The sequence below is a fragment of the Canis aureus genome, chromosome 9 (assembly GCF_053574225.1).
Source record: "Canis aureus isolate CA01 chromosome 9, VMU_Caureus_v.1.0, whole genome shotgun sequence".
In the NCBI taxonomy this organism is placed as follows: Eukaryota; Metazoa; Chordata; class Mammalia; order Carnivora; family Canidae; genus Canis; species Canis aureus.
Genome location: NC_135619.1, coordinates 74505418 through 74531239, shown reverse-complemented (window position 1 = coordinate 74531239; position 25822 = coordinate 74505418). Strand labels below are relative to the sequence as shown.

General features: G+C 46.1%; 1 protein-coding gene and 1 long non-coding RNA gene across 18 annotated transcripts in view; one reads left to right on the top strand and one right to left on the bottom strand.

Moving 5' to 3' along the window:
- Positions 1–6112, bottom strand: part of MARK3 (microtubule affinity regulating kinase 3) — a 121738-nt gene extending 115626 nt beyond the window's left edge. For 4 of the 13 annotated variants that reach the window (XM_077910709.1, XM_077910712.1, XM_077910711.1 and 1 more), the window contains exon 1: positions 5864–6111. In XM_077910709.1, the coding sequence (XP_077766835.1) occupies positions 5864–5914 (51 nt within the window). In that variant the 5' untranslated portion in view covers positions 5915–6111. Of the gene's footprint in view, positions 1–5863 lie in introns of all 13 variants that reach the window. The other 9 variants (XM_077910715.1, XM_077910718.1, XM_077910721.1 and 6 more) reach the window with 4 other exon arrangements.
- A 486-nt stretch (positions 6113–6598) lies between these two features.
- On the top strand, positions 6599–25610 carry LOC144321204 (uncharacterized). 5 transcript variants are annotated; one of them, XR_013386960.1, is made up of 8 exons: positions 6599–6685; positions 7372–7442; positions 7710–7795; positions 9314–12259; positions 14951–15080; positions 21564–21652; positions 24465–24645; positions 25233–25607. It is a non-coding gene; the product is annotated as an uncharacterized LOC144321204 (long non-coding RNA). The 5 variants fall into 5 exon arrangements; XR_013386958.1 differs by having other exon boundaries at positions 7372–7795; positions 25233–25604; XR_013386957.1 differs by lacking the exon at positions 6599–6685 and having other exon boundaries at positions 6692–7795; positions 25233–25608.
- The last annotated feature ends 212 nt before the right edge of the window (positions 25611–25822 follow it).

Below are 25822 nucleotides of genomic sequence, written 5' to 3'. Positions count from 1 at the left end.
TTTGTTGGGGGAGGAAGGGGTGTCCTGTGTATTGTAAAATGTTTAGCAGCATTCTAAACTAAGCAGAATTTAGTCAGTAAACTCTTCAGTTGTAACAATCAAAAATGCTTCTAGACATCGTCAAATGTCCACTGGGGGGGGGGGGGGGGGGGGACAAAATTGTTCCTGGCTGAGAACCACTGATAAAGGTAGTAAATCCTCCTTGTTTATTTGTTTGAAATTTTCCATAACAAAACACTGAAGTTTTATTTTAATTATACTCTGTTTTGATACAACTACATCTCTCTAGTTGAGTAATTAGTACATAAGGTTTTTGGGTTTTGGGATTTTTTTTTTTTTTTTTTTAGATTATTTGAAAGTGTGTGCTTGAGCAAGGGGGAGGGGCAGAAGGAGAAGCAGATTCCCCACAGCAGGAAGCCTGGCATGGGACTGGATCCCAGGACCGTGAAATCTTGACCTGAAGCAAAGGCAGACACTTAACCGACTGAGCCACCCAGGCACACCAGTATGTAAGCTTTTGAGGAGCAGCTTGCTACACAAAAAAAAGCAGAGGGGAATGAACCGGAGATCTGGAGCCTAATAGAGGTGCTGCTACTAAATAGTGTTGTCACAAGCAGCTCCCGTCACCTGAGCCTCAGTAGGCTCGGATTATTTGATTAGTCCTTTTGAGTTTTAAATGATTTTTTTTTGAGTTTTAAAATGATTTTTTTTTTTTAAGATTTTATTTATTTATTCATGATAGTTACACAGAGAGAGACAGAGAGGCAGAGACACAGGCAGAGGGAGAAGCAGGCTCCATGCAGGGAGGCCGACGTGGGATTCGATCCCGGGTCTCCAGGATCGCGCCCCAGGCCAAAGGCAGGCGCCAAACCGCTGCGCCACCCAGGGATCCCTAAAATGATTTAATAACAGTATTACCCTTTTAAGAAAAATGATTTTACTTCTATACTTGGGGGGCGGGGACTTTCAAGCAGACTCCATGCTGAGGACCTAGCCCTATAACCCTGAGATCATGACCTCAGCCAAAACCAAAAGTCAGTATGAGCCACCCAGGTGCCCCAAACAGTATTATCTTTTTTTTTTTTTTTCAAAGACTTTATTTATTTATTCATAGAGATGCAGAGAGAGAGAGAGAGAGAGAGGCAGAGACACAGGCAGAGGGAGAAGCAGGCTCCATGCAGAGTGCCCGACGTGGGACCCGATCCAGGGTCTCCAGGATCACGCCCTGGGCTGCAGGCGGCATTAAACCGCTGCGCCACCGGGCTGCCCACAATATTATCTTTTATATACCCATCAGCTAAAGGTGGATATTCACATCTGTAAACCAAACAAAAGAAAAACAATAGTAGTGTACTAGGATGAAAGCAATATTCTTGTTGCAAATTACCTGCCTCTTATTATTCTTGATCTATAAGCAACATTCCTATCACAATTATATGCAATTATTTAAATTTTAAAAATACTGTGTCTCTCATGAATAAATAAAATCTTAAAAAGGCGGGGGGGCGGGGGGGGGGGCGCGGGTGGCTCACTGGTTTGGCACCGCCTTTGGTCCAGAGCCTGATCCTGGGCACCCGGGATCGAGTCCCCAGTCGGGCTCCCTGCATGGAGCCTGCTTCTCCCTCTGCCTGTGTCTCTGCCTCTCTTTCTCTGTCTCTCATGAATAAATAAAATCTTAAAAAAAATTTTTTTAATGAATTTTAAAAATAATTTTTGTTCTTTTCTAGAAAGATAATTTGAGAGAGACACACACAGAGAGAGGCGGGAGAACCAGACTCCATGCTGAGCATGGAGCCCCATGTGGAGCTCGATCCCAGGACCCTGAGATCATGACCTGAGCTGAAGGCAGATGCTTAACGAAATGAGGCACCCAGGCACCCCTGCAATTATTTAAAATTTATTTATTTTTAAGAGATTTATTTATTTATTTATTTATTTATTTTTTAAATCTTTTTTTTTAACATTTTTATTTATTTATGATAGTCACAGAGAGAGAGAGAGGCAGAGACACAGGCAGAGGGAGAAGCAGGCTCCATGCACCAAGAGCCCGATGTGGGATTTGATCCCGGGTCTCCAGGATCGCGCCCTGGGCCAAAGGCAGGCGCCAAACCACTGCGCCACCCAGGGATCCCAAGAGATTTATTTATTCATGAGAGACACACACACACACACACACACAGAGATAGATAGGCAGAGACACAGGCAGAGGGAGAAGCAGGTTCCACGCAGGGAGCCCCGAGGGACTCAACCCCGGGACTCTAGGATCATGCCCTGGGCGGAAGGCAGGCACCAAACCACTAAGCCACCCAGGGATCCCCCTATTTAAAATTTAAATAAGATTCCCAGGAGTGGCATCTGGGTGGCTCAGTCTGGTAAGTGTCTGACTCCAGATCTCAATTTAAGTCTTGATCTCAGGGACATGAGTTCAAGTTCCACACTGGGCTCAAAAAAATAAATAAATAAGATTCCCAGGATAAGCAAAATGGAAAGTCTTTTTACAAAATGAAAGGCAAAGCTTCTAGTCATAACAGCCAAAACATCCATCAATGGTGGATGGACGAAAAATTGTTGTACATTAACTGGGTAATGTATGGAAGTGCTGAATCACTATACTGTATACCTGAAATTAATATAACACTGTATGTGAACTGGAATTAACACTGAAACTTTGGGGCAGCCCAAGTGGCTCAGTGGTTTAGCGCTGCCTTCGGCCCAGGGCATGATCCTGGAGACCCAAGATCACATCCCACTTTGGGCTCCCTGCATGGAGCTGCTTCTCCCTCTGCCTGTGTCTCTGCCTCTCTCTCTCTTTCTCTCTGTGTCTCTCATGAATAAATAAATAAAATCTTTAAAAATAATAAAATAAAAAAATTTTTAAAAACGAAAACTTAAAAAAAATTTGTACATCCGAACAATGAACTACCACTCAGCAATAAAAAGACATGAACTACTGATACACAAATGTGAATAGAGATTCTATTTATATAACATCCTAGAAAAGATAAAACTATAGGGGCAGATAATAGATCAGTGGTTGCCAAGGGCTGCGGGAAGAAAGGGGAATAACTGTAAAGGGCCACAAGTTAAGCACCTTTCTGGGCAATGAAAATGTTCTATATCTTGACTGTGATGGTAGTTACATAACTATACATTTGTCACAACTCATCAAACCTTACACTTAAAAAGAGTAAATGTCCTATGTCAATAAACCTTTGACCAAAGAGCTGCTCCGGAAACTGAGAGCTTCCAATTCATTCTTGTATCCTCCCCAACTGGCAGGAAGTCTAATACTCAGCAGTTCAGCAATGGCAGGTGAATAACACGGCAAACAGGAGATGTGTAACACTGACACAAGGGCACCACACTGTCAAAAACACACTACTACTTCCGAACATTCTAACACAACTTAAAAAATGGAACAGGGCATGGTGAATTAATGCAATGACGTGTTACAAATCTGATTTTAACATTGTCAAAAATTCAAATTTAAACACATTCCACAAGAATAAAGGCACACTCCATATCCTACATTGTTTTTAAAAAATAAAGTTAGTAGCTTCTAACAACACATAAAAAGATTAAAACATAATTCAAAGGATGCCTGGGTTGAGCTCAGTGGTTGAGCATATCTCAGGGAGTGATCCTGGGGTCCTGGGATCGAGTACCGCATCGGGTTCCCCACAGGGAGCCTGCTACTCCCTCTCTGTGTCTCTGCCCCTCTCTGCCCAGACTGAGCCACCCAGTCGCCACTTCTGGGAGAGAGATTCATAAGAGACACAGAGAGAGATTCATTAGACACAGAGAGAGAGAGGGGCAGAGACACAGACAGAGGGAGAAGCAGGCTCCATGCGGGGATCACGCCCTGGGCTGAAGGCAGCACTAAACCGCTGAGCCACCTGGGCTGCCCAAAAATCTTTAAAAAAATAAAAAATAAAATAATAAAACATAATTCAACAAATTTACCAGAGAACAAAGTAAAAACACTCATTAGTGTAAATCCTTCAGTATCACAAATCTGACTGGTTTGGCTTCAGTTCATTTAAAGATTTTATTTAGTTATGTATTTGAGAGAGACAGAGAGACAAAGACAGAGACAGAGCATGAGCAGTGGACAGGACAAGAGGAGAGGACCAGAGGGAGAAGCAGACTCCCTGCTGAGCAGGGAGCCCAACTTGGGGCTCTATCCCAAGACCCTGAGATCATGACCTGAGCTGAAGGCAGATGCTTAACCGACTGAGTTGCTCAGGAGCCCCTGGCTTTAGTTCATTTAGAAAATACGGAGCAGGCAGTCCCATGTCAGGCTCCCTGCATGGAGCCTGCTTTCTCCCTCTGCCTGTGTCTGTGCCTCTCTCTCTTGTCCCTCATGAATAAATATTTTTTTAAATAAATAAAATCTTAAAAAAAAAAAAAGAAATAAAGAAAAAAGAAAATATGGAGCTCCTGCTCTCGGGTCAATGTAAGATTTTGCTTCACTGGGTGAAAGTCAGAGACCAAAACTAGTAACTCGTTTTGGGTTTTTTTGTGTTTTGTTTTGTTTTTTGCTTACTCCATTCTACAGGGTAATCAAGGAGTAGGAAAATGAAGTCAGAAACAGGTTCTTCAAAAGGTCTCTAAGAAAATGAATTCCCTGACTCACTTAGTCTATGACATTCTATTATTCACTTTTTATGGAACTTTCTAATCCATCTCAGGTGAAGGAACATATGCCATTGTATTACTTAACAATGTTAAAAAGAGCACTAAATACTATATATTAATACACTACATGAATGCTTTAGACCAAAGTTCACATAAACAGATTAAATCGCCTGATAGTTATCCAGCACACAAGTAGCATTTTGAAGATTAAAATGAAGGCATTTGATACCAAGAGGCCACTATGTCTCTCTGGACGTTGTCGAAAGCATGGAAACAGGCAGAGCAAGAAAGCTTTTCCTAAGTGATGGCATTTTCTTGCCAGGAATTACCTCATAACATGTATAATGAAAGGCCAGTGAAGTTTCTTCACAAGCTATTCGCTAGATGTTTTACAGAAGATAACTCCCGGCTAGACTGGAGCGGTTCTGAACCCTGTGCTAGAGAAGAGTTCAGAAAGCACTCTCGGGGCAGAGTCAACATTCGTCCAAAGGAATTTCCACTACAAGTTGTCACTCCCTAAAAATGCCGTTCCTGGCCTTTTCAAAAGGTCTACGTGAACAGAATCAAAGGTTCCTTTTAGAGAGTCCCAGGATGTGAGCGCTGGAAGGGACCAAAGGCTGGCCCCGGCCACCCTGGCCTGGGGAAGGAGGGAAGCCACTACGGCCGGGGCGGGTGTCCCTGAGCCGGGCACCGCGGGGCCGCGCAGCTTTACTACACACCTGCCCTTCAAACGCTCCCCACAGATGCGGGGATGCGGTCTGCACTGTCTCCACAAACTTCTCTGCTTTAGAGCGTTGCAGTTTCCTTCCAAAGGGCCCTCGGAGATCCCTCAGGGGCCACTCGGTTGTAGGGACTGTCACTCAGCTCAGTTCCAGACCGCTTCAGACACCCGGGTGGGTGTACAGGGCAGTCCGCCTGACCCAGTCGGTTCCTGCGCATCAGCCCCACGGCGCTGGCTCCGACCCGACAGGCCCTTAGAGCCGCCTGCCCGACCCAACAGCAGGCCCTGCCTACCCGCGGCTCCACGCGCCAACAACCGACACACGCGCGGGCGAGGCCGGGCGAGGCCCCGCGCGCCCCCCACGACCCCGACCGCCAGGCCCGGGAACCGGGAACCGGGAACGCCCGCGCCGCCCCGCTGGTGCCCACCGTCCGCCCGCGGCTGCCAGCGCGCCCGGGCCCTGCGACCCCGAGCTCGGCGGGCACGGCCGGCGCGGGCACTTACGTTCTCAGTGTCTCTTTCATTCACCGTTGGCAGCGGGGTCCTAGTGGACATTTTACTTCACTTCACTTCTGCACAATGCGAGGGTGAAACAAAACAGCACGGCCTTGGGGGGGCCGCGACCGCGTCCTCGAGTGCCCTGCGGTTCCGGAGCGGCGCCGCCGACGGCGGCTCCCCTCCCCCACGGCCGTCTAGATCCCGGGCCGGGCCCGGGCCGTCCCTCGGCGGGTCCCGGGGCTCATGCTCCCCCGGCCCCGGCGGCCGCGCCGAGGAGCCCCGCGGGCGGCGGGGGCCGGGCCGGCGGTGGCGGCGGGCGGCGGGTCGGCCCGCCGGCGTGCCCGCGCCTCAGGGCGCCCCTCGGGCCGGGACCCCCTCGCCTCCTCCTCCGCCCTCGCCCGTCGCACCGCCGAATTCAGCGCCGGGGCCTCCACACAGCGCCGCCGGCTGCCCCTGAAGTGGAGGAGGAGGATGTGGACAAGGTGCGGTGCAAGACAGGCTGCCGCGGGCTGCGGGCGCCGACCATGGAGGGGGCTGCGGAGGCGGCGCCTGCGCCCGGCTGCTCTGCTCCCTCCGGTTCGCTTGGCCGCCTCAGCCTCCACCCGGTGGCCGCCGCCGCCGCCGCTCCCGGTACCTCAGAGCCTCACGGACCCAAGATGGCCGCCCCTCGGCTTCCTCTGCTGCCTCCGGCTGCCGGAAGTGACGGCACCGCCTCCCGGAGGTCGCCCAATCAGCGCGGCCGGAGGAAGCCAGCCCGGCTGCTGTTGCTAGGGGCGACTCGGTCCTGGCCGGGGTGGAGGAGGCGGCGCCCTGAGCGCGGAAGGGGTGGTGGGTCGCGGTGGGTCGCCGTGGGTCGCGGTGGGCGCTGCCGGCGCCCCGGGAGGAGTCGGCGCTCGGCCCTGGGCGGTGGCCTGGAGCGCGACTGCTGGGGTGGCCTTTATGGGGTTGGTGGGACGCCTGCTGTGTGCCGAGGCTGCGGGGCCGCCGCCGCGGTTGTAGTAGGGCCGGGGCTGCGGGGAGGGGCCTCTCGATTCAGTCACCCTCGCTGCCTCCCGCTCCGGGAACCCTCGAGGAGCTCGCGGGCGGGAGGGAGACGGACCCGCACTCTGCCCGGTGCCACCGGAAGGAAGAGGTCTTGCTGTCCGGGCGGGGCACGGGGTTGGAGAGGGAGCGGGCGAAGCCCTTCGGGCCCCCGGGGACCAGGTCCTGAGTGCCCGCCTGTGGCTGCCGAAGCGCGGGGAGCACCCCTGGGTCCCAGCCGGGGGCGAGCTCAGCGGCGCTTGCAGCCGGGACCATCGGAAATGCTCGGGCTGTGCCCGGGGTCCTGCGCAGACCCCGGCCGCGGAGCCTGGCGTCCAGGCCTCGGGGTTCTCAGGATGGAGAGCGGAGCTGGCTCAAGTGACACCGACTGTTGTTGAGCGTCCACCTCGTGGATACGTTACATTTGTTGCCTCATCTGAGCCTCAGGGCAACCCTGTATATTTTCTTTTTCTTTTTCTTTTTTTTTTTGTAAGTGTGCCCTATGCCAAAATGTGGGGCTGGAACTCCCGAGATCAAGAGTCGCATGCTCTACGGACTGAGCCAGGCAGGTGCCCCTCAGCATAACCCTATAAAGATGCGCAGACACACCTGCCAGCAGATTACAGTGACTTGGCCGAAGTAGCCAATTGGTTAGCTGCAGAGCTGGGATTTGAATCCATGTCCTAAAACGTCCCTAACAGAAAAGTTCTTGTAGTGGGTATCCCTTTTCTTTCTTTTCTTTCTTCCTTTTTCCGTCCCCCAGCATGTGAACTGTCTTGCGATGTCTGGGACATTTCCTGCCCTGTGACACATATATGTCTTTAAACACCAGAATCATACCCAGAGAGGACAGATGCTTCTACCATAAAAACACACGAGGACTAAGATGCATTTGGGGCTTCCATCTCACTCTCTCAGGCAAGTGTTCCTTGGGCCAAGGGCAGCCTTGTTTAAAATGTTATTCTCTATCTCCCTCTTTGGCCAGGGAGATATGATTATATTCTCATTAGTTAAATGTGTGCCTCATTCACTTCATCTGAAATGTGGGTGAGCATAGGACTGTGGGAGCCCCAGTAGGGCTTTTGGCCCGATTTGGCTCAGGAAGCTTCCTGGGAAAGATGTTTATGCTGAGTTTGAAAGTGTGAGTAGAGTTAACCAGGGGAGGATGAGTGGAAAGGCATTCCAAGCAGAAGGGCAGCCTGTGCAAGGGCATAAGAGATGAGGAACATAGTAGGATTGGGTAAATGCCAAGAGGATGAGAGGTGAGAGCTTAGGTTGGATGGGTACGCAGGAGCCTGGCCAGGCTCAGACACAGCATGGCACTCAGTTCTGCATCCTGAGGATAGGAAGGGCAACTAGATCAGCTGTGAAAATACCTGAAAAACCCACAAAAGGGTTTCAGCCTTGGGTAGGAGCTGAGAGACAGGATTTAGACAATTCAGAACATTCCACATTGGCCAAAGAACTAGCTGGGGGATGAGGTTTCCAATTAAATGCTTTTCTCACCAAGCCACACATTAAATAATGATTCAATGAATGCCAAAGGATAGGAAATGAAGCTGACGCTATTTAACTCAAGATGATTCTGGTTTCCAGGATGCCAGGTGGCTCAGTGGTTAAGCGTCTGTCTCTGGTTCAGGTCATGATCCTGGGGTCCTGGGATCAAGTCTCACATTGGACTCCCCACAGGGAGCCTGCTACTCCCTCTGCCTGTGCCTCTGCTTCTCCCCGTGTCTCTCATGAATAAATAACATTTTATTTTTTTTTAATTTTTATTTATTTATGATAGTCACACAGAGAGAGAGAGAGAGAGAGAGAGAGGCAGAGACAGGCAGAGGAAGAAGCAGGCTCCATGCACCAGGAGCCCGATGTGGGATTCTATCCCGGGTCTCCAGGATCGCGCCCTGGGCCAAAGGCAGGCGCCAAACCGCTGTGTCACCCAGGGATCCTAACTTTTTTTTTTAAAGATGATTCTTGGGACGCCTGCGTGGCTCAGTGGTTGAACATCTGCCTTTGGCTCAGGGCGTAATTCTGGGATTCCACGATCTAGTCCCACATCAGGCTCCTGCAGGGAGCCTGCTTCTGCCTCTGCCTATATCTCTGCCTCTTTCTGTGTCTTTCATGAATAAATAAATAAAATCTTAAAAAAAAAGATGATTCTCATTTTCATAAAGGCTGGAATTAAAGCAACACTTTGAACTTTTCATTGCACTTATGTCAAATGACATGATGGAAATGGGAAAATGGGAGGCAAGGTATGCATGTTACATGCAAATAAGGACCAAGTGGAGGAGACAAAAGAAAAAAGCATTGTTATGTCTGGATCAATGGTCTGGAAGGAATGGAAGGATGAGATCTGGGTCTCACCCTTCCATTCCGAGAATGCCTTCCTGTCCTTTTTCATGTTCTTTATTCCTTATGTTCATATTAAAATAGGTTCTATCTTCATCTCTTTAAGCTGAAAAGACACAAGCAAAACTACCAAGCTGTGTGTGTGTGCGCGCACATAGGTAGAGCTGACTCACATGTCAGGAAGGAAGCTCATCCTGAGACGTCAGAAGCTGAGGATAATCTAGTCCTACCCTTGCTGCTGGGAGGCAAAAAAGGAATGGAGCCTTCAAGAGGTGAAGTGACTTGTCTGCAGCTGCACAGCTAGTTAGCAGCAGAGCCAGAAAGGGGCCCAGCGCTCCCAAGCACCAGACCCATGTCCTTGCTCCACAGCTAGTGTGGGCACCAGAGAAAAAGAATCTTTGAGTACCTGCACTGGCCTTGAGACTGCTCTCCTCCAGACTATATAATGACAAGAAGGATTCAAGGGGACAGGCAGGAATACAGTCTGAGATGTGAGATTCCTAAGCTGCCTGCTGGACCCTTACAGAGAATAATAATGGCCTTTATGCAAGAAACATAGGCACCCATTTGTTTGAGCCATGACACTTTGGATCGTCTGTTACTTGCAGTCCAGTGCATTCCTAAACCAATTCTGTCATGTGCAGTGGTCAGATCTCCTAAACCCCAGTCCTGTGCTCTCTGCACCACATCTAGTTTAGACAGACCTGGAAAGGCTTGCTTCAGCCACCACTCACAGCCACAACCCCTCTGCCAGAATGTAAGAAGTGCTGGGGCCAGGAGCTGTTCCTCTGTGGATGTATGTGTGTATGTGAGAGACAGAAATGGGTAGAGAGCTGAGCACTGAGAATAAACAAAGCAACAGAGAAAAGGAGTGTAATAATCTGGGACACCTGGGGTCATCATCCCTAGAGGCAGGGGAAGAGGAGGGCCTGGGCCAAGTGTAGGCCAAGGAGGCCACAGACACTTGGAGGCACTGGGAAATATGAAGTCCATTTCAGATCCGCCATCCAGGCTGCTCCCAGAATATTGGAGGTCAGAGCAGGCATGCTGCTATTCTAATTCACTACTCTGGTCCCCTTTTTACCCCAGTGGGGCCATTATTGCCCTCAAGAAGGGTCCAGGAGGCAGTTCAGGAATTCTCATGTCCCAGACTGTGTTCCTGCTGCTCTCCTGCCTGGAACATCTTCCCAGTCCCCCTGAATCCTCCCTGTCATTATATAGCCCTGTCATCTCACGTCTTCCATGGAGCCTTCCCACATCGGCTTCCAGTGAGCTCTCCCCCAATCCCAGCATCCTTGATTTTTACTGCCTGAGGTCATAGTACATTTTTTTTTGGCTCCAGTTGTGTACCTGGCACTGCACCAAGTACCTATGCTTAAGACTACTAACTCTCCAACAACCCTGTGAGGGAGTTAACATGCATGTTGCTGGGGGTGGGGGTGAGACCAGGGTTCAGAGAAGGGACTATAACTTGCTCAACATTGTTGTAACCAAGAGGAGAGCCAGGATCACACTCCAAAGCTGTGCTCTGCCCTCCAAATGTCTGACAGTGATGGGTCCCTTTCATTCTGGGTAAGTAAAGGGGCTTCTACCTCCTTGTACTTAGCTCAGCAGAGTATCTAGTTAGAAAGTCAGCACACACACACACACACACACACACAAAAAAAAAAAAAAGTCAGCACAGATCTGACAATAACCACCCTTCTCCTCTCTTCTAAGTACTGCATCCTTTCAAGATAATTGTGAATGGACTGCTTCTGAGATGGATCACAGACTTCCCAGGCTTCCTGAGCATACTATTCTGAAAAACTCATCTTTGATCAATAGTTATCAGTTCCCATAATGCACCACAATATTGAGATGGCCTTGGGGGATATGGAGATAGAAAGGGCTGTTTGCATCTGCATTTAATGGCCCCAGGCTATGGAAACGTTCTATTCTCTGATGTGCTAGAGATTGTAGATCTGGTTGTAGATTTAGAAGCACATGTATATGACATTCTGTTGGGTGACCTTCTAGATCCTGACAATGTGGCTCTCTGGAGCAGCCCCTCTCCGTGGCCACTCTGCTCTGAGCTGGGAAAGCCCACTGTTTAGAATACATGCAAAGATCTATGAAGACAACAGTGGTGGAAGAAAAGCGCAGGCCCTGGATTTTGAACCTTGGATTTGAGACTGGCTTTTGATCCTGACTGCTGGGTGACCTTGGGCAAATCACTTCATGTCAGTCAAATGGGAAGAATAGTACTTGTCACTAATAGTTCCTGTGGGGATCCACAGAGGTAATGCCCAGGGAGCAGCCTGCACGTTTGTGCAGAGTTCACCCTTCCTGGGCAGTTGCATTTATCAGTTGTCCCAGGATGAACGCTGGAGAGGAGGGTCAAGGCTTCTTAGGCTACACGTGGCTGAAGAGACTCACTCCTTCCACATTTCCTCATCCAGTCTCACCCACCTCATGGGGGTGATGGGTGCAAACACTCTTGGTAAGAGGTCCAGCAATGCTAGGTCCGGTTTAGTGTCCATACCATTGCCTCTGTTTTGCACTCAAGGACATGGAGACCATGGAAAGGCGAGAGGCTTGCTCAGGCTCCCGAGGCAGAAAGGAATGCTGTAGGTCCCAGGCCAGTGGCTCTGACACTCTGCTAGCTGCAGAGACAAGTGGGCAATAACAGAGTGGGGGGAGAGCCAGGAAGAGTGGGTGACAGAGACCCGGGACCTCTCCCAAGACTTGCATCTTCTTTGGGACTGATCTACAGGAGTAACAACATCTCCCAACACAAATACTAACCTTTTAAGGAACAATCTAAGCTCTTTTTGAGGAAATTAATGAAGGTAGTGTGATAGAGACTAAACTCTTTTTTTAAAAGATTTATGTATTTTGTTTGAAGGAGAGAGTGAGAAGAGGGCAGAGGGAAAGATTCCTCAAGCAGACTCCCCACTGAGAGCAGAGCCCAACGCAGCTCCATCTCCTGTCCCTGAAATCACGACCTGAGCCGACACTAAGAGTTGGACGCTTAACTGAGTCACCCAGGTGCCCCAAGACTCAGATCTTTTGTGTGTGTGTGTGTGTGTGTGTTTTTTTAAGATTTTATTTATTTATTCACGAGACACACAGAAACAGAAGCAGAGACACAGGCAGAGGGAGAAGCAGGGTCCATGCAAGGAACCTGATGTGGGACTCATCCGGATCCCGGGATCACACCCTGAACAAAGGCAGACGCTCCACCGCGGAGCCATCCAGGCGTCCTCCAGCTCTTTTGTTTTAATTCAAATTATATTCAATTTTTTGGTAATAGATGCACATGGTGCACAATTTACAAGGTGCAAAGGGATATACGGTTAAATAATGATCTCTTTTTTTCAAAAACGCCATCAAGAGGGTGACAATCCTGGGGCAGCTGAGTGGCTCAATGGTTGGGCATCTGCCTTCAGCTCAGGTCGTGGTCCTGGGATCAAGTCCCACATCAGATTCCATGCAGGGAGCCTGCTTCTCCCTCTGCTTATGTCTCTGTCTCTCTCTGTGTCTCTCATGAATAAATAAATAAATAAATAAATAAATAAATAAATAAATAAATAAATAATCTTAAAAAAAAAAAAGGTGACAATACAGGGGTGCCTGGCTGGCTCAATCAGAAGAGCATGCGAGTTGTAGGTTTGAGCCCCACATTGGGTGTAGACATTACTTAAAAATAAAAGAACAGGTGATCCCTGGGTGGCTCAGCGGTTTAGCACCTGCCTGCGGCCCAGGGTGTGATCCTGGAGTCCCGGGATCGAGTTCCATGTCGGGCTCCCTGCATGGAGCCTGCTTCTCCCTTTGCCTTTCTCTCTCTCTCTCTCTCTCTCTCTCTCTGTGTGTGTGTGTGTCTGTCTCTATGAATAAATAAATAAAATCTTAAATTAAAAAAAATAAAAAATGATGGGCAGCCCTGGTGGCGCAGCGGTTTAGCGCCGCCTGCAGCCCGGGGTGTGGTCCTGGAGACCCGGGATCGAGTCCCACATCGGGCTTGTTGCATGGAGCCTGCTTCTCCCTCTGCCTGTGTCTCTGCGTCTCTCTCTCTCTCTCTGTGCCTCTATGAATAAATAAATAAAATCTTTAAAAAAAAAATTAAAAAAAATAAAAAAATAAAAAAAAAATAAAAAAAAAAATAAAAAATGAAAAACCAAAGGAGTGCCTGGGTGGCTCAATTGGTTAAGTGTCTGACTCTTGATTTTGGCTCAGTCATGATGTCAGGGTCATTAGATCAAGTGCTGCATCAGACTCTGCACTGGACATAGAACCTGCTTAAGAGGTTTTCTCTCCCTTTCCCTCTGCTCCTCCCCCCCTTGCCTGTGAGTGTGCGTGCACTCGCTCACTCTCTCTCTCTCTCTCTCTCTGTCTCAAACAAAAACAAAAACAGGGTGACAGTACAAATCTCAAACTAGGAGAAGATGTTAAAAGATTCATATCCATATTACATAAAGAGTGTTTACAATTTTAATAAGATAAATAATCTACTACTCATTTGGGTGAGATATTAGAACAGGCCCTTCACAGTGGCAATAAATATAAGAACAGATGCTTAAACTCATCTGTTACTGCAAATGCAAACCAACAGCACACTGAGTCACCATATAACAGTCACCAGATTGGCAAAACTAAAAAAGTTTGACACACCAAGCATTGCTGAGGATGTGGAGCAAAGGGAACTCTTAGGCATTGCTGGTGGGAGTGCAAGCTGATACTAAAGGCAAGAGCAGAAAATTATGAAATACAGCATGAATATCACATAGAGGACCAAACAAAGCTAAAAAGTGGTTCTTTGCAAACCCAAATACAATTGGCATTTGGGAAAGATCTGGCATTAGCAAGTGAAGTCGAAGTTGTACATGTCCCACAATACAGCAATCGCCCTAAAGAAGCTCCTGACCATGTGCACAGCGGACATGTAAGAATGTTACCGCATTGCTGTTTGTTATAGAAAAATACTGGAAACAACATAAACATCCATTGTCTGGGTGAATAAAGACTATGGCATATTTATGCAAAGAAACAGCGTAGAACAGAGAACAGTTTCATTACAATCACACACAACAATGTGAAGGAATAGCAGACATATATTCCTGAATGATAAAAGCTTCACAGACTATATAAAGCACTATTCCATTTATGCAAAGCTCAGAAACAAAAACATGCAAAACCAACCACATATTGTCTAAGGATGCAAACGTACAGGAAAAAATAATTCAGAAAAGCAGATAGCAAATACAAAAATCAGGGTAGAGGTTCAGTGGTTACCTTTGAGGAGTCAAGAATGGAAATGGGAGGTAGGTATAGGGGCGTTTGTGTATCACTATTCCTGACAAATACTTGAGATGTTTTTAAAAATAAATCATGGAAGAAAATTCACACAACATAAAATTAACTGTTTCAAGTGAATAACTCAGGGGCATTTAGTACAGTTGAAATGTTATGCAACCACGAGTTCTTTTTTTTTTTAAGATTTTATTTATTGGGGATCCCTGGGTGGCGCAGCGGTTTAGCGCCTGCCTTTGGCTCAGGACACGATCCTGGAGACCCGGGATCGAATCCCACATCGGGCTCCCTGCATGGAGCCTGCTTCTCCCTCCTCCTGTGTCTCTGCCTCTCTCTCTCTCTCTATGTCTATCATAAATAAATAAATAAATCTTTAAAAAAATTTAAAAAACAGTGTGATATGTACCAGTACTTCTCTCCTCTTCACAGCTGAATGATATGCTGTTGTGGAGGTAGACCAGATGTGCCCACCCATGCACATTTCACGGACGTCTGGGCTGTTTGCACCTTTTGGCTACAGGGAATACTGCTGTACTGACATGGAATTGCATGTATCCTTGTGAGTACCTGTTTTCAATTCTTTTGGGTTCATATCTAAGAGGGAAATTGCAGGTTTACTCAATTTTTATTAAAAAATAAAATTGAGGGCAGCCCGGGTGGCTCAGCGGTTTAGCGCCACGTTCAGCCCAGGGCGTTGATCCTGGAGACCTGGGATCGGGTCCCATGTCGGGTTCCTTGCATGGAGCCTGCTTCTCCCTCTGCCTGTGTCTCTGCTTCTCTCTCTTTCTCTGTGTCTCTCATGAATAAATAAAATCTTTAAAAAAAAATAAAATAAAAAATAAAATTGAAATAGTTAAGCATTGGTCAAAAATAAGATAAAAGGCCCCTCCAGGGGATCCCTGGGTGGTGTAGCGGTTTAGCGCCTGCCTTTGGCCCAGGGCACGATCCTGGAGACCCGGGATCGAATCCCACATCGGGCTCCCGGTGCATGGAGCCTGCTTTTCCCTCTGCCTATGTCTCTGCCTCTCTCTCTCTCTCTCTCTCTCTCTCTCTCTGTGTGACTAACGTAAATAAATAAAAATTAAAAGAAAAAGATTTGATTTATTTATGAGAGATACAAAGAGAGATGCAGAGATACAGGCAGAGGGAGAAGTAGGCTCCCCACAGGGAGCCTGATGTGGGACTCGATCCCAGGACCCCGGGATCATGACCTGAGCCATGACCTGAGGCACTGTGTGCCTATCATTAAAAAAAAAAAAAAAAGGCCCCTCCAGCTAGGTGTGGAGGTGCTGAGAGGAAGCTATTACGTGTCCAGAAGGAGGGCTGAGGCTAGGGGTTCATGCTGGGTCAGATCTGGGAGCACTTGTTGAAGCGGGGACTGCAGGACTTGCAGATGGACCAGATGCTTGGGAAGAGAAAAAAGTAGGAACTGAGGCTGGCTCCTAGTACTATTTACTGAGATGGGAGAGATGGGCCTGGGGGAGGGGACTGGGGGGTCAACAGCAGAAATAAAAAATTCGGTTCCGTTGTGAATAGGTTATACCTGGGATGTCTCTCAGATGTCAAGGGCAGTAACTTAGGGACTATTTTGCGTCATAATTTCCATCTAGTAAAAACTGCCGGGGGTGCCGGGGAGAAGGACAATAATACCTCTTGCAACCCTATCGTTACTGTAACTACATTTATCAAGGAATATAAATTCAGGAGGTGGTGTGAATATAAATCTGTTTTCTTGGCCCCCTGTTTTCAGTGGTGTTCCTTTGAATCCTAACTTTCTGGACATTCACAGTTACTAAAAACCCTGCACAATTTAAAGCTGCCAAATAAACTCAACGTAAGGTCAGGCCTCCCCTACCCACCTGCTGCAGATGAGCCCCCAGTGGAGAAAGGGGTGCCCCCTTCTGGCCTGAAGCTCCTGGCAGGAGGGGCAAACGCTGGGTGGACAGAGGACCCTGAGAGTCAGAGAGGCAGCGACAGCCCACCCAGAGCCCACACAGCACACCCTGTCCAAAGCCCACAGACACCCCTATGCCCCACGGAGGGCCACACTTTTCTTCTACTTACCTGCATATCCCAAAGGAGACAAGGACTCTCCTATGGGGAGTCTGGGCCCATGTACTTCCTGGCACCCTTAGACCCCCCCTGGGTCCTCAGCCCCTCTTTCATTGGCACTCTCTCTTTATGTGTGGACTCTTTCTACCAGCCACAAACAGCTGCCTTTCTCTGTATTCTAAACTGAAGGGGACCCTCAACTCCATGTCCTCACTTCCAGCCTTTGCTTTCTCTTCTCTCCCATTCTCTGTGGAGGTCAGACTTGTAGTCTGTGACACCCTGCCCCCACTCCCCAAAAACTCCCAGATCACCCACTCTTGTAGCACTTCCAGCTTCATCCTCCCTCAACTGTTTGGTATCTTAGAAGCCTTAGGCCTGCATGGCTTCCCTTTATCTTTCTGGCTTCTCCTGTAATGAATGAGTTCTCATTCTACAGATGAGAAAACTGGTACTTCTAAAGGTTAGGAGGTTTGCTGAGCTCTCCTGGCTGGTGAATGGTGACACCAGGCCTCTGCTGCAGGTGTTCCACTCCATCTTCTGTGCCCTGGAATTTGCTCAGGGTCTGGAGAGTTTCTGAGCTCACCATCAAGGCAGGTCTCCTGTCCCAGATCACACTCCTAGCACCAGCTGGCCAGGCACCAGAGGACTTGTACAGACTTAAGGACCTGATGCCCCCAAATGTTGGGTGGTAAGAGGACTTGTACAGACTTAAGGACCTGATGCCCCCAAATGTTGGGTGGTAAGAGAATGAAAATGAATGATGACTGATTGACTTGTATGTCGGAGCTAGAAGGAGCCTCAGAGCTTTTTCACTCAGTAACCCCTCAGCTGATTAGAGGGAAGCTAAGCCCAGGTTGCTGCTAGAGGGCAGAGGTGCTAGAGAGGCAGCTAGCCAGGCCTGGGGAAAAAAAAGCTCGCTCTGATTGAGGGAAGGGACATGAGCTGGGTCTGGACAGAGGTAAACCCCAGCAGCCCACTACAGCAGAGCAGGGGCTGTAGATTCCCATGGGGCCCAGGTTTGTGGTTTGTGCAGCACCAACACATCCCCCTGGGCACCGTGTCTCACTTTCCTCTGGCCACAGGCTATGTGGCTTCAAATAGCAGAAGTTTATTCTCTCACTCTTCTGCCTTCAGAAGTGTGAAAGACTGGAGGCAGAAGACTGAAATCAAGGTCTCAGCAGGACCACACTTCTCCAGGGGCTTTAGGGGAGAAGCTGTCCTTTGCCTTTTCCCCTTCTGTTTGTTTTTTTTTTTTTTTTTCTTTTTTTTTTTTTTTTTTTTTTACTTGTGGGAGCATTGCTCCCACCTCTGGTCACATTGTTGACTCCTTTTCTGTCTTTGTGTCTTTCTCCCTTCTGTCTGGCTCTTATAAGGACACTGGGATGACATTTAGGGCCCACTCAGATAATACAGGATCCTTAATTTAACTACATTGGCAAGATCTTTGCCCTATAAGGTAACATCCACAGATTCCAGGGATCAGGACCTGATATCCCAGGGGGCCACTGTGCAGCCTACTACACTTGGATTAACTAACTTGCCCACAGTCCCCAACTTGAGTGACAAAATAATCAAGAAAGTGTGGCTGTAAAGAAAGAAGGGTAATTCTTCACCAGCTGGTAATGGATTTAATTTTATCTTGAGGTCAGTGCACCAGGTTTAATTAATGGTGACTTACCACCTTTCAGTTGTTCATTATGGAGTCCTTATAGGAAGCTGACAGGGGGTGGCCATCGAGACAGGAGATTCAAACCTGCCTAAGACCCTTTCTGCCCTTCCTGTACTTCCCCTTCTATGACCATGCTGCTGATGGTTCACATATCCCCAGCACACATCAACCAGGAAAGTGGCTGTCCTGATTGCATTTGGAAAATATTTGTTACCAGTATATTTGATTCCAGGTCAAAGACAGGGGTAGAATTGAAAAAGCAAAATTGTCAAAGGTCTAACCATTCCTGATAAATAAATCCCTGACCTCACACAACAGTTTAGGAGCTGGGCATGACGAGGCCACATGAAACTCGTCGAGTTGTCAGAACAAGATTCTGTTCCGGCGGGTGTAACCTCAGACATGAGCTGTCCAGGGCTGGCCTTCTGAGTCAGCCTGAGTCCCACCTACATGCCCTCCCCTGGGGCTGCTGGACTCAAAGCCTCCTTTTACCAAGAGGGCAGGAGAAAAGATGACTTGCAGTGCATGATGCATATGAGCTTGGATGGATAATTGATGTACTTGAATGATTAATAAGCAGGAAGTGGCTTCTGTAGCCAGGGAGGCCCAAAAGAAATTCTGTTAAAGCATTCTAATCTAGACCTACAGCAGGCAAGCAAACGCACAGGTACTTTTTGGGTCAAATGAACCAAGGAGGAAAAACTAGAATTGAATGATATAACAATTTTACTCATCAAAATTTGTGGGATACTACAAAATGGTATTTAGAGAGAAAATCAAAGACATATGCTTAAATAAAAGGAAGTGGGGATGCCTGGCTGGCTCAGTCAGTTGAGCATGCAACCCTTGATCTTTGGGTCATGAGTTCAAGCCCCATGCTGGGTGTAGAGCTTACTTAAAAAAATAATAATAATGAATTCTGTGTCAATATTAATAAAAAAAGAACACATTCTACTGAAGGAAAGTAAAAAGGACAGTGGAAAGCAGAAATTAATGAAATAGAGAATAAAGATAAATGAGATTAATAAAACAAAGAAATAATTCTTTGAAAAAACTGGCAAAATTTTTAAAAAAGGCAAAACTCTAGACTTGCTAATTAAGAATAAAAGAGAGAAATGAAGAGTAAAGGATTAGAAAATACAAGATAAGAAATGACCATAGATATTATAGAGGTTAAAAAATAAGTAAATACAATTAACAAACTTGTGTTAATACTTTGAAAAATTATATAGAATAAATTAATCCCTGGAAACTATAACATCACGACTACCCAATGAGAAATAGAAAACAAATGGGGGGGGGGGACAAAAAAAAAGAAAACAAATAGCTTCATAACTAGTAAAGAAATTGAAGCAAGCATAAATAATTCCATAGGTGAGTTCTATCAAATTGTCAAAGAACACATTCAGTTTTATACAAATGCTTTCAGGCAAGAAGAACTGCTGAGAATTCAAGACCAAAGCAAGCATCCTAAGAAGCTTAAAAAGAAACAGTAAACTAAGCCCAAAGAAAGTATAAGAAAGGGAATAATAAAAAAAAATAATAATAATAAAGAAAGGGAATAATAAAGAGGAGAAATTAATGAAATCAAACATAATAGAATCAACAAAGCTGCAATTCTCAGCGGTAGTGAAACCGATCATGTTAAGAGAAGCATAGGAGGCCCCTGGGTGGCTCAGGGGTTGAGCATCTTCTTGGACTCAGGACATGATCCCAGGTCCCATAAATAAAATCTTAAAAAAAAAAAAAAAAAAGAAGAAGAAGAAGAAGTATAGGAAACATGATTAAGAGTGAGAAAGGGACATTACTAAACATACTTCAGACATTAAAGTGGCAGCAAGAGTATCATGAACAACTTTGTTACAACACATTTAAGATTTTAGATGATGGGACGCATGGGTGGCTCAGCAAGCAGTTGAGTGTCTGCCTTCGGCTCAGGATGTGATCCCGGGATCAAGTCCTGCATCGGGCTCCTCGCAGGGAGCCTGCTTCTTCCTCTGCCTGTGTCTCTGCCCCTCTCTCTCTCTCTCTCTCTCTGTGTCTCATGAATAAATAAAATATTTTTATGGGACGCCTGGGTGACTCAGCGGTTGAGCATCTGCCTTTGGCCCGCGGCATGATCCTGGAGTCCTAGGATCGAGTCCCACATCAGGCTCCCCTCATGGAGTCTGCTTCTCTCTCTGCCTGTGTCTCTGCCTCTCTCTCTCTCTCTCTCTCTCTGTGTGACTATCATAAATAAATAAAAATTAAAAAAAAAGAGGAGACACACCTTTGTTTTATTTTATTTAAAAGTATATTTTTTACAGATTTATTTACTTGAGAGAGAGAGAGTAAGAGCAGATGGGAAGGGCAGAGGGAGAGGGAGGGGAAGAGAGAGAATCCCCAGTCAACTCCATGCAAGCCAGAGCCAAACACTGGGCTTGATCCCACAACCCCAATATCATAACCTGAGCTAAAACCAAGTCAGAGGCTTAATTGACTTAGCCAAGCAAGTACCTTGACACATGTTTTAGTTAGACCTTCTAGGTAGCCTTTTTCCCAAGTCTGAAAGGGACATTATGAAAAAAGGAAATTACGTGCCAATATTACATTGCTTGGGGACAAAGATAAAATATTTCTTTTAAAAAATTTTTTAAAAGATTTTATTTATTTATTCATGAGAGACACAGATAGAGAGAGAGGCAGAGACACAGGCAGAGGGAGAAGCAGGCTCCATGCAGGGAGCCTGATGTGGGACTCGATCCCGAGACCCAGGATCTGACCTGAGCCAAAGGCAGTTGCTCAACCACTGAGCCACCTGGGCTGCCCCAATAAAAATATTTCTAATAAAATATTAGCCAAATCCAGTGATTATTGAAAAGATAATGCATCACAACAACGTTGTGTTTATTCTAGGAATGCAGGTTCGGTTTAACATTCAGAAATCAGTGGCACCTGAGTGGCTCAGTGGTTGAACATCTGCCTTTGGCTTGGGTGGTGATCCTGGGGTTCTGGGATCGAGTCCCGAATCAGGCTTTCTGTGGGCAGGCTGCTTCTCCCTCTGCCTATGTCTCTGCCTTTCTGTGTGTCTCTCATGAACAAATAAATAAAATCTTAAAAAAAAATATTCACAAATCAATGTAATTCACCAAAATAGCAAAATAAAGGAGAAAATAAGCATTTAAACACCCCAATACGTGTAGAAAAACAATTGATACATATTCCTAACAAACTAGGAATAGATTGGAACTTCCTTGATCTGTTAAGACTATCTAAACAAATCTGCAGCAAACATTGTCATCCCTAATGTTACAGTGTTTCTAGCTTTCTCTTTGCCATCAGGAAAACACAAGGGCACCCACTTCTGCTGCTTTAAAATCAAGATTGCACTGGAGCTCCTGGTAATTGCAGGAAGAGAAGAGAAGCAAGAGGTAAAAGGATTGGGAAGGGATATAATAAAACTGTCATTATTGGGGCAGCCCCAGTGCCGCAGTGGTTTAGCGCTGCCTGCAGCCCCGGGTTTGACCCTGGAGTCCTAGGATCGAGTCCCACGTCGGGGTTCCTGCATGAAGCCTGCTTCTCCCTCTGCCTGTGTCTCTGCCTCTCTCTCTCTCTCTGAATAAATAAATAAAGTCTTAAAAAAACCTCATTATTTGCAGATGATATGCACATAGAAAATCTAAAATAAATATATGGATAATTATTAGAATTAATAAATGACTTCAGTAAGATTGTTAGGCATAAAATCAGAGCATGAAAAGGAATTGTATTTCTCCAAATAGACATAGGAGCTAGAGAATGAATCTTTGTAAAAGATATTACATATATATGTTATGCAAGGCAGCTACATAAAAAAACTAAAGAAAATTATAAGAAATGAAAGAATAAATAAAAGGTGAAATATACCAAGTTTATATATCAGAAGACTCATTATTATAACATATTAATTCTTCTATAAAATTGATCTGTGCATTCAATGCAATCTCAAAAAACATGCCAGAAGGGTTGTGTGCATATATGTTACAGGTCTGTGTTACTTGACAAGCTGATTCTAAATTTGTATAAAAATGCAAAGGACCAAGAATATCCAAAATCTTCTGAAAGCAGAGGAACAAGATAAGAGAATGGCTTCACTGGATATCAAGGCTTATTATAAAGTGTGTATTTAAGGCACATTTTTTTTAAAGATTTTATTTATTTATTCATGAGAGACACAGAGAGAGAAGCAGAGACATCGGCAGAGGAGGGAGCAGGCTCCCTGCAGGAGGCTGATGTGGGACTTGATCCCCCGGGACCCCAGGATCACGCCCTGAGCCAAAGGCAGACACGCAACCGCTGAGCCACCCAGGTGTCCCATCGCTGTGTTATTAGTGTATGAATACAAAGATAATCCCATGAAATTGAATAAATCAAGAAGCAGACCAAGATGTATGTAAGATACCTGATTTTCAACAAAGGAGCCCTTGCAGAGCAGTGGGGAAAGAACAGTCTTTTATATAAATAGTTCTGGAACAATGGAATATTCCCATAGGAAAGAAAAGAAACAAAAAGTTGATCCTTGGGATCCCTGGGTGGCGCAGCGGGTTAGCGCCTGCCTTTGGCCCAAGGCGCGATCCTGGAGACCCGGGATCGAATCCCACGTCGGGCTCTCGGTGCATGGAGCCTGCTTCTCCCTCTGCCTGTGTCTCAGCCTCTCTCTGTGTGACTATCATAAAAAAAAAAAAAAAAAAAAAAAGTTGATCCTTAATTTGCACAAATACAAAAACTAATTAAATATGAAATATAAACCATAAAACTTGTAGGATTAGTATCTTCAGGAATTAAGGTAGCAAAAATTTATTAACTAGGCACAAAAATAACCCTGAAGGAAAAAAAACCTGGTAAATATATATATATATATATTTTAAAAGACATTTATTTATTTATTCATGAGAGACACACACAGAGAGAGGCAGAGACACAGGCAGAGGGAGAAGCAGGCTCCATGCAGGGAGCCTGATGTCGGACTCGATCCTGATCCCGGGACTCCAGGACCACGCCCTGGGCTGAAGGCAGCGCTAAACCGCTGAGCCACCCGGGCTGCCCAAAACTGGTAAATCTAATTACAGTAAAATTAAGAACTGTTCACCATAAGACATCATTCAAAGAGTAAACAAAGAAACAAAAAGAAGCAAGCCAGGGAAGATATCTGTAACACAAATAACTGACAAAAGCTCATATTCGGAATATTTAAAGAACTTCTACAAACGTTTAAGAAAAGCCAAATGAAAATTAGAGACTCAAAAAGACACTTCACAAAAAGGCTGGCAATTCGCCAGTAAACACATGGGAAAGATGCTTAATTTGTCAGCAACCAGGAAAATGCAAATTAAATCCATTTTATACTAAAGATATGAAGAAAGGGAAAAGACAGAAACTCAGAGGAGATAATTTCATGCACATAATTAACAAAAGACTAGTATTGTCTTGAATACATAAATAATTCCTGCAAGGCATTAAGAAATAGAGAACAACAAAGGGACGCCTGGGTGGCTCAGCCTGGGTGGCTCAGGGGGATTGGGGATCGAGTCCCACATTGGGCTCCTGCGAGGAGTCTGCTTCTCCCTCCACCTGTGTCTCTGCTCTCTGTGTCTCTCATGAATAAATAAACCTTAGAAAAAGAGAGTGAGAGAGAGAGAGAGAGAGAGAGATAGCGAACAACACAAAGCAAAATAACAATCCATTGTATTTGTTGTTTTTTTTTTTTTTTTCATTTATGATAGTCACACGGAGAGAGAGGCCTCTGAGACACAGGCAGAGGGAGAAGCAGGCTCCATGCACCAGGAGCCCGATGTGGGATTCGATCCCCGGTCTCTAGGATCACACCCTGGGTCAAAGGCAGGCGCTAGACCGCTGCGCCACCCAGGGATTCCTAATCCATTGTATTTGGATGCACGTTTTACTGATCCATTCATCAGATGGTGGACATTTGGGTTGTTGGTACTTTTCGACTATTAAAAATAGTTGGCTATAATATTCACGGACAAGTTTTTATGTGGATATAGGTTTTACTTTCTCTTTATTACTAGGGGGTAGAATTGCTGGGTCATATGATAACTCTGTTTAATCTTTTGAGGAACTGCAAACCTGCCATTCCAAATTCCTGCGCTATTTTACACTCCCTGCAGCGATACATGTATGTGAAGTTTCCATTATCTCCACATCCTCACCAACGTTTGTTATTACACATCTTTTCTATTGTAGCCACTTCTTTGGCGTCCCGGGGCTGCCATAACAAAGCACCACAAACTTGGTGGTTTACAACAGCAGAAATGCATTTTCTCACAGCTCCAAAGTCCAGAAGCCTGAAATTGAGGTGTCAGGATGGCCAGGCTCCCTCTGAATCAGAGATTCCCCATCTTACTCATACCTGTGGCCACAGAAGGTAACATTCACAGGTTGCAGGGATTTGATGTGGTTATCTTTTGGGGTGTCACTTTTTGGCTTAGCACATCAGTCTAGTGGGTGTAAGTTGTGGTTTGGGTTTGAATTTTCCTGATGGCTAGTGGTGTTGAGCATCTTTTCACATGCTTGTTAGCCACTTGTATATTTTCTTTGGAGAAATGTCTATACAAATCATTTGCCCAATTTTTAATTGGGGTATTTCTTTTCTTCTTATTGAGTTATAAAACTTCTTGATATAGCAGCGACATCAGGGAAGATAGTCTCCCTACCTAGTTAATAATTGTACTGTCAGAATCATCTGATATAACTCTTTTGGAGCTCTGGGGTCTATTGGAAGGCTTTCAGTTTCCAGGGGAGGGCTTGGATGGTGAGCTCTGATTACTTTTGTGTGATTTGATCTCTTAGGATGGTAATGGCTACCCAGCCCCCAGTGCCCTCCACCTGATAACAGGGAGCCATATCCATGTCCTATAATGATTTGTGGGAACCCAGGTGGGCAATAAGGACGTTATTCTCCAAATATCAGGGATCCATGCCCTAATTGTGGATTGCTGTTTGTGACCACAGGTGTGCCGACACAGAGGTGGCTCTCAGGGCTGTAGCACCCATCAGCTGAAGTGACTTCCAAGGAATCTAAAGACACTGAGACTGTTTATTTGTTTCAATTTATTTGTTTTTGAGGCACCTGGGTGACTCAGTCTGTTAAGTGTCTGCCTTTGGCTCAGGTCATGATCTCAGGGTCTTGGGATCCAGCCCCGCATCAGTCTCCCTGCTCAGCAAGGAGTCTGCTTCTTCCTCTCCCTCTGCTCCTCCTCCCTGCTGTTGCTCTCTCTCTCAAATAAATCAATAAAAAAAATCTTAAACAAATAATTTATTTGATTTTGGTTTTTACTCTTCATTTTCCCCCTTTTCCCTTTTGGGAACCAGATAATTAAGAATTCAGACATTCAGGGACGTCTGGGTGCCTCAGCAGTTAAGCATCTGCCTTTGGCTCAGGGCATGATTCTGGAGTCCCAGGATTGAGTCTCATATCGGGCTCCCTGCATGGAGCCTGCTTCTCCCTCTGCCTATGTCTCCGCCTCTCTCTCTCTGTGTGTCTCTCATGAATAAATAAATAAAATCTTAAAAAAATTCAGACATTTAAAAGTAATCACGGG